The 9,398-nt window shown below is 34.6% G+C and overlaps 1 protein-coding gene across 5 annotated transcripts in view; it reads right to left on the reverse strand.

Annotated features, from left to right (window-relative positions):
* Positions 1 to 9,398, reverse strand: part of Nek7 (NIMA related kinase 7) — a 154,358-nt gene that overhangs the window by 71,210 nt on the left and 73,750 nt on the right. For all 5 annotated transcript variants that reach the window (XR_010044358.1, XR_010044356.1, XR_010044357.1 and 2 more), the window contains one exon: positions 4,471 to 4,611. Coding sequence is in view for 2 of the 5 variants with exons in the window: in XM_063239661.1 (XP_063095731.1) it covers positions 4,471 to 4,611 (141 nt within the window). In the remaining 3 variants the exon portion in view is untranslated. The remainder of the gene's footprint in view (positions 1 to 4,470; positions 4,612 to 9,398) is intronic.

Raw genomic sequence — 9,398 nt, forward strand, 5'->3', positions numbered from 1 at the left:
CTCTTGAGACAAGTAGCACAGTCCTAAAATAAGTCAGGTGGAGAAATTCATATCTGATTCTTTATGAATTTTAAGAGTTGATTAGAATTCTTCAAAAAGGAAAATCATCTGATTAACAGCACCTTAAAATTGTTTCATTTAAACCTGTAAAAATGATTTTTTTTAAAAAGTAAGAACCATGGGCTTTCTTATCTAGCACAAGTGTAGTATATTACAAGAATCAACATGTTTGAAATGCAAAGGATTAAGACATTCTTCTCTAACTAAACATAACTAAGAACAGCTTTGCAACATCATTTCTCTCTTCTATACAGAAGTTATGTTTAACTTAGAAGAGGCCACATACTAAAACTGAAGAAACATAGTACAAAACCCAAAAGAATAAAGTTTAACTTTCCACAGTATTTTTCCCCAAGAACTAGGGATTAAACCCAGGGCCTTCATCATGAGTTATATCCCTATTTTTTTAACTCCTTCTTTAATTTTTTTTTTTTTAATTTTGACAAGGTCTCGCTAAATTACAAAGTTGCCCAGGTTAGAATCAAACTTGCTATCCTCCTAACTGAGCCTCCAGAGTTCTCAAATTATAGATATAAGCCACCACACCTGGCGATATATAAAGATATACAGAAGTATTTTATTTTTGCAGTGCTGAAAAAGTCACACCTAGGCCTACCACATGTTATGCAAGCACTCTACCACTAAGCCACATGCCCTGTCCTCACAGCAATTTGAGGTTTAACACAGGGTAAAATAAGAAAAATCCAAAGTATAGGTAACTTGTAGAGCAAAATAAGATTGTAGGAAACAAAGAGACAGATCTTTTGGAAATGGGAAGGAGACCAACAGAGGGAGGAATAAGAGAGAAGACAGAGAAAAGAAGTAAAAACAAATATTAAGGTGTGTTATGGACATGTACCAATTCCCCGGATGAATGTAATCATTATGTACAGCAAACGTGGTAATAAAAGTTTACAAAATTTTTAAAAAGAGTTCAGAGGGAACATATAAGACTGAATGGGAATGCAACTGTACAAATTAACTTATGCCTCTTCAAACTTCCAATCAATAGGAAAAAAGTACAGGTAAGCAGAAAACAATTCAGATATAATTCTAAAAAAACCTAGAAGAGCAAAGATAAAAACTAAATTCAGGACATGATTAATTCTAACAAAAGGGAGTGGCAAACACATATCAAAAATATTTTTAGAAGTTGGGCATAATTCTTATCTAGCACTTCCTCCCTTCCCTTTGCTATTCTTAACAATAAGGTCTGCAGTTAAAAAATAATACTAATCACTAGAGACAGAAATCTCTACTCTCTCAGGTTCTGAAAAGGTTGACAAGGAGACAAGGAAGCTCTGGATTTCACAACAGATCCACTCTCCTGACAACTACTCCTACTTCTGGGAAAAGGGGAGTCATCTCTTTATTGCATTCTATAATGCTTTGTAAACTTATTTTAAAAATAATAAAATCTGAAGATTTTTACCTTACTTTACAATCTATAATAGTGAATTGTTGCTTCCTGCCCAAATTATTCTACCTGATTGCAGTATTTTCCACAATTAAATCTCACATTTATAGCTTAATTTAGGTTCGAAATCCAATGGCTCATTTGACATCTCCATTCTTATTTAAACTCTCATTTAAATCAGAAATCCATGCCACAAGGCTTAACAGGGTAATTGTTTTAGATAGTCTTCCCCCCCGCCCGATAGAAATAATATCACTTGCTTATTTCCCTCAGTGCTCCGAAATACATTGTACACAATGGAGTGCTACTCTGCCATAAAAAAGGATACACTTGAGTCATTTGTAGGAAAATGGATGCATTTTTGAAACTACAGTGTTAACTGAAATAAATCAGACAACAAGTTTAAATTTCACAAGCTTTCTCTTATATGAGAAACACAAATTATACAGAGAGAAATGACAGATAATATGAAGTTGGGCAATAGAGCTTTCTCAAATGGGAAGGGGATCAGGGGCTGGGGTAAGCTCAGGGGCATAAGCACCTGCTTTGCAAGCAGATGGTCGTGAGTTCGATCCCCGGTACCGATAAAAATCAAAAAGACGAAAAAAAAAAAGGACTTCAAATATTAAAAAAAAAAAAAAAAAAAAATGGAAAGGGAGAACAAGAAATGGAGGAGGAGGTAAGAAGACAAAGAAAGGGGATAAAAAGAAGAATTGAGATTTGTACAGTACTGTACATGCACTAACTCTACACAACAATATTATGCACTGCAAACATGGACTAAAAAAAAAAGTATGTTTTTAAAATTAATTTAAAACCAGGCACAGTGGCACATGCCTGTAATCTCAGCACCTGAAAGGATGAGGTAGAAGACTTGCTGCAAGTTCAAGAACACCCTGGGCTACAAAATGAGTTTAAGACCAGCCTGAACTGACCTGTTATTGTCTCAAAAAGACAATAACAAAAAAAAAAAAAAAAGACTTCTTTTGTAAGAGAAGTATTACTCTAAAACTTACCTGTCATAAACACTAATATTTACATTTTGTATTATATTTGCTTAAACTCTAAGTGGCATGTTAGAAAAAAAGGTTACAATTCTTATTTGCTGCTCCTAGCAAACTTGTAAACTTTATATTATCTTGTGGTACACATGCATGCATGTGCCTATCGCCTCCATTCTTTGGAACAAATGATACATTTTCACAAGTAAATGTTTGCAAAGATGCACAAGAATACCATGACAGCACTGTTTATATGAGAAAGAAAATATAAACAATCTATATGGCAAGCAAGAACAACTGAACACTTTAAGTTAGTGAGGTCACATACACCAACACAGATTTACTGCTCAGACATGATGCTATATGAAAAATGCAAAGTCACATATCTATATATGAACACATGCTTCATTCATATGTGCAAAAGTGATTTTTTTTTATATTGGAAATTCATACAGATGTAGAAAACTTTAAAAAAAAAACGCAGCGATAAAAACTAACTTCAGGAAATGGTTACTTCTGACAAAAAGAAGTGGCAACCCCACAAATCAAAAATATGTTTAGGAGCTAGGCATAGTGATGCTTGCCTATAATCCCAGCACTCAAGGAGGCTGAGACAGAAGGACTGGAAATTTAAGCTCAGTACAGATCACTTCGTGTCTTAATGAGAGCCTATGTCAAAGTGGGGGGGTGGTGTTTGGAGGGGAGAATATAGTTCAGTGCTAAGGCCCTGGTTTCAATCCCTAGTACTGATAAAAATTACTTTTAAAATATATACTTATGTATATGTAAAATGTTTCTTTCTTAAACTGGGTTGCAGCTAAGAGGGATTATTATTATTTATATGGAACAAAATCTTTCATAAATAATATTTCATTTTTATAATATTAATAAAAACTGTTCATCTTTGTAATGGCAACTGTAAACACACTAATCAACAAAGATATTAGTTGAAAAAGGGAAGTAAACATTGTAAGGCAGAAGATAATGCAAAGGCAGAAAGACAAGTGACTTCTAGGTCAAAGGATCTCGCTGGAGTAGATAAATCTTGGCATGGCTCAGACAAGTAAGCATCCAGAACCTCATGTTTAGTGGGACCAGATGAGGGTTAAGGCAGAACATGGGGGAAAAAGTTGGGAAAAGAGAAAAAAATTTTAAAAAGACAGAAAAGAGTCTAGATTTAAAAAAAAAAAAAAAACCTGACACCATGATGATACTAATACAAAAATGGAAATTTTTTGTTTTTGAGTATACTTTTTTTGAATTAATTAAGTTTATTGGTACATTTTAAAAATGCATAATGATCACTTTCATCACAGGGAGTTTGTACCTGTGCATGACTCAATTTTTCCCGATTCCCTTACCCTCTCTTCAATCTCTCTTATTTATAAAAGTTTTGCATCTATTTCTTCCTTCTTTTCTCATTCTCTTTTCCTTTCCTCCCTCCCTGTCACCCTGTTCCACTTCTTAATTGAGTATTTTCTTCCTGTTTCATAATATGTAGTATACATTAAATCATCTAATTTTATCAACCTCTCTCTTCTCCCAAGTAAATAAAGTTCATTTTGTTTTCCTTTTCAGTTATTGCCACTGAAGCCTGTTTATTATCTTCAGATAATACATTTTGTGGTTGTGATTTCCTCTTATGACATCTCCAGATCTAGAATTCGTTGAGTATTCAGTATCTAGTTAAATATACAGTTGTAACTAATGCTAACAACTCAAATCTACCTTTCAAAAATCTAAAAGCTATGAAAACTTCTGTAGGATCATTCTACTCTGCTGGACATGGGTGAAACAACCAACTTCTAAAGTCTGGGAGGAATGTTTAAACAAAAATTTAGGTATTCCTCTCATTCAGACTTTTAAGATACAATCCTCATTCTTTCTCAGCATTCTTAGCTGAGGTTATCACTTAATCATTCCAGAAGTATCTTCCTCTGTTTTTCATATAAAACAATTTTATAATGATATATATAATTAAAATCATCTTACCTGTACTTTTTTTAAAGCTACTGGTACTCCATCCAGAAGACAGGATGCTCTATAAACTTCACTAAATTGTCCACGCCCAATTTTCTTTTCTATTCGAAAGTTGGCTAATGTATTGTAGCCCATATCCGGTCGTAAGGCCTTCTGTAATCAAAAATATCAGAAAAATTTTCAATTACACAGCATTCAACCATTGATCACTTTAACTTAAATAAGTGGTACAAAAATCTGTAAGGCATAACATTTGCGTACAACAACCCACCCCATACTTTTCTACTGTAAATTTGTACTTTAGCACAATGGCAGTCAGCTTTCTCAGTAGTGACACCTGGGGAATACAGGAAAAAATCTTTATGTTTACCCACTTGGTAGGACAAATGGCAAGGAGTATGCACATGTGCAAAAGTGGGACTTTTACCCACATAATGTTCTAACAGGTTTTGCATATGTTTACCTGAGCATCACAGGGAGTAAAATACACCCACACAGTTATGAAAAAATGTATTTTACCATAATGGACTGTGGGTGTGACTATGCCTGGGGAAAGTAAAAACCGATCTGTGTACTCACCCTTTTGGCAGACAAATGGCAGAGTATGTATAGGAGCACAAACACAGCAATAGGTGAGTTTGACCCAAGAAATGTTGATGTTAAATTTCTGTGCATTTCATTTTTTTTTAAATTTTTTAATTTTTTCATTTTTTCTGGTAGAAGTAGCTCAATGCAGTACCATGGCATATGTAAAACCAGAATTGTAAGTTTTGGAGGAGGTCAAAAGTGAATCATCAGTTTACTTGTGCATAGATGATAAAGATGATAATGTCTCTAACACTGGCCATGTGACCCAAAGTTCCTGTGACAGTAAAATGGAGCAAGAATTGACTGATACAGACACAAGGAATGTAGATTTCCTTGACTCAGATGACAAAGAAAACAGCAATGTGAATACACATTTGAATGGTCAAAATGGCACAAAACAATCACACAACCAAATGGAATAACTCATCATTAGAACTAGGTTCAAAAACATAGTGAGTGTTTTGGCAGGGCTAAAACTCATTAGAAGGAATGCCAACACTGCCATTCAGTGTTGGAAATTGTAGCAGACAAAATGCTACAAGGTGCTGTGAAACACACAAATGCTGAAATACAATTAAAATGTCCTGTATTCAATAAGCCTATTCAAAAATGTATTATAATAGCTCACTAGCTGAACTGAAAGCACTCATAGTTCTACTACACTTAGTGAAGTTTTCCACTGGCAACCACAGGAATGTAAAAGACTTATGGGTATGGGTTTGAGGTTTATACAATAGGGATGACACTGAGATCTGGTTTCTTTCAAAACTGCCTGAAGGTTGATGATGAAACCACCTGTCAAGAAAGAACAAGAACTGATAATCTGGCTGCTATCTGCTCACTGTTTGAGAGATTTGTGGGAACTGTCAAACAACTGAATACACGAATACTGGTGAACATCTTGCAGCATTTCTTGGTCACAGTAGTTTCAGGCAGTTATGTTCCCAAAATGTCTTCAAAATATGGCATAAAAATTTATGTCCTTATAGATGTGAGGACTTATGCTTTCAATTTAGAAATGTATCCTGGAACTCAGCCATCAGGTCCTTATTTGTATAGTAGTACACCAAATGATGTTATAAACGGACTTGTTGCCATCTCCCAACTAATTGGAATGCGACATTCAACAATTAGTTTACCAGTTAACAACTGATGTCACATTTGCTAACAGAGAACAAGTTGACCAGCACAGAACTGTATGCAGGAATTAAGTAGAAATTCTAAATGAAATGTTGTAATTTGAAAACACAGAACTGTATAGTAAAATCTTTGAATTTTAGAAAGATATAACATTGGCCTCATATATGGCAAAGAAAAACAAACTGGCACTGCTGATCTCAACAATATACCATGTAGGAAATATTGATAGGAAAACTTCAACAAAACAAGCCTGAGATGGTAACTTTCTAAAACAAAACCAAAGGTTTAGTTACCAGATGTTGATGCACATGATGCACAACTATGCAGCAATTATGATGTCACTTGAAACACAAAGCATTCGCCAATGGTTGTGTTTTACCCAATCCTTATATGTGGCATAAATAGTCTGACAGTCTACAAACAAAATAACAAGTGAAAAATACAATGGAGAAACTTTCCTACATTGGGCCTGGAAAGCATAAGAGATCATTCACAGCAAACAAAAAACAAAATGTTTCTTTCCAGGGAGCTATGCAAAAAAATTGTGGTATGCACTGGTGAGACGACAGGTGAAAAGGCAAGTACAGTATCACAAAGACCTTACTATACTACTACCGGAAATCAAAAAAGATTTCAACAGTGCCTACAAAAAATGATAGGAAGTGCTGGGCATGGTGGCTCACGCCTATAATCCCAGCACTCGGGAGGCTGAGGCAGGAGGATCTTGGGAGTTCAAGACCAGCCTGGGCTACAAAGTGAACTCAAGGCCAGCCTAAACTACATGAGACCCTGTCTGAAAGGAAAACGAAACATTCGTGCTATTAGTGTAAGCAATACTTGTGTATGGGACACGCAGTTTTCATACATGAAGGCTGCCTTAGGTGTGACAATTGAAGCAAAGATTATTGCCAAGTCAATTATTTTGTGACAGATTTATGTTTGCATTTATATTGTGGTTCATGTAGGTTTTTAAATCTGATGTTATCTTTTAGGTTGTGTGAGCAAGTAAACAAGCTGATTTGACTATTTTTAAGCACTCATTATACATCTGGTATTTTACTTCACTGTTATCCTACCTTCCTGCTAAGTGTACATTGTATAATACAGTAGGAATCTCCTGAGAAAAGAAGAAAACAGGAAAGGTGACAAGAAAGGAAAGTAAGTACATGTGCTGCAATGTGAGACATGTGCATGGAGCACGCAGTTTCATGTGTGAAGATTGCCTGGAGGGTGACAATTGAAGCAAAGATTATTTCTATGACAGAGTTCATTGCTGTTCAAATAGGCAAGTATTTCTGATGTTACCTTTTAAGTTTTGTAAGCAAGCATATAGCTGATGTGAAAATGTTGATGTAGTTATCCCAAATGCACAAAACATATTAAGAATTTAATATTTTTTTTATTTTATTGGTATTTTATGTTCCTGTTAACTACACTCATTGTATAACATAATAACTTCATCACAAAACAGCAAAACCTGCAAGATGTTAAGTATGTCCTACAAGAAGTCCGAGGCAGGAGGAGTGCAGCAAGTTTGAGGCCAATCTGTGCTACATGGTGAGTTCAAGACTCAGCCAGAACCATATGGCAAAACCCTATCTCAAAAATAAACAAATAAATAAATAGCCAGCAAAGCAAAACACATGTAACTGTTAGTATAAGCAATACTGTGTATGTAATGAGCTGTCATATGTGAAGACTACCTTAGATGTGAGGATTGAAGGAAAGATTATTTTTTTGGTAGCATTTTATTGGTATTTGCATAGGAGTTTGTTGTTTTTAAGACTCTGTACACCAAAAAAAATCAATGTTGAACGTTTTGTTTTTATAAATAATACATATTAAAGATTCAGTATTTATTTTTAGACTTTTTCCTATTACTCATTGTTTAATGTAATAAAACTCAAAACTAAAATTAATGATTCATATAAAAAAGAAATCAATGATTCAATAGAAATATTCTAAAGAATCGATGTGGATATTACACACCTACAATAATTTGCCTTTATGACAACACTGGTATTATGTTTCACTTAAGGTAAGCTCAGCAGCATTCATTTACTGGAAAAATACCTATTAAACAACTAACACTAAGCTACAAACTATAGCAACAAACTACACAGACAATAATCCCTGCACCTGAGGAATTTACATTACGCTGAAGGAGGATAAAATGTATGTGTTTTATACATAAGTGTACATACTATATACACCTCATATATATTTTAGATACATATATAATATGAGCTAAGAAAGCCTAAAAATTTAACAAATCAGAGAGGATGAGGGTAGGCAAGATTCTGACATTTTTAATTTATTTTTTGAAGACAGGGTCTAACTGTGTAGCTCGGCTAGTTTTCACCTCATTATATAGTTCTATGGTCTTGAACTTGCAGCGATCCTCCTGCCCCAGCCTCCTATGTGCTGGGATTATAGGTATGCACCACCATGCCTGGCTGGATTTTGAAATTTTCAATAAGTGCTGGGATTACAGGTATGTGCCACCATGCCTGGCTAGATTATGAAATTTTCAATAAGAACTCCCTGTAACTCATACACTATAAAGTAGTTGGCATCCAATTTCTCCTACTATTTTTTAAAGAATTTCTGAGGAGAAATAGCAAATACACATTTCAAACTGTCAACTAATGCATCAAACACTTTCCAAATATTACTTAGCTTTTACAAAAAGATACTTCCAAGTTAGGGCGTTTATTACCTTATGTTTCATGTTTAAATAATATTTTTCATTGTTTTTGTTTCTGTAAAAAGCCATTTCTTCTTTTTCCCAACTTTGTTTTTTAGCATTTACTACACACCAGATATGTACACTACACTACATGCTAAGGAAACAGATGAATCAGAAATGTTTTCTGCTCTGTCTCAAATGGCTTACCCAAATCAAGGGATGCAACTCTGCAGTGCACCACAAGAAATACAGTTATAGGATATAGAGAGGCACACAGTGGTTATCCCTATTTTGAGTCAAAACTCAACATCAATTTTATCCATGATACAGTCCTTTTGTTAATTTGTTTGTTCACTGACTCATCTGTTCATCCAGTTAGTCATTTAGTGATGGGGTAAGCATTAACTTGAATGATCATCTCAGTCAGACTCTATTAATGAGATCACAACACATACTGAAGAAATATAGTCTTTTATGCTCCTCAGGGCACCTACTTTCCCTACATTTAGCCATCATTTTCCCC

The sequence above is a fragment of the Cavia porcellus genome, unplaced genomic scaffold (assembly GCF_034190915.1).
Source record: "Cavia porcellus strain 051 isolate PalLab524CR breed Dunkin Hartley unplaced genomic scaffold, mCavPor4.1 scaffold_29, whole genome shotgun sequence".
NCBI classification, from domain to species: domain Eukaryota; kingdom Metazoa; phylum Chordata; class Mammalia; order Rodentia; family Caviidae; genus Cavia; species Cavia porcellus.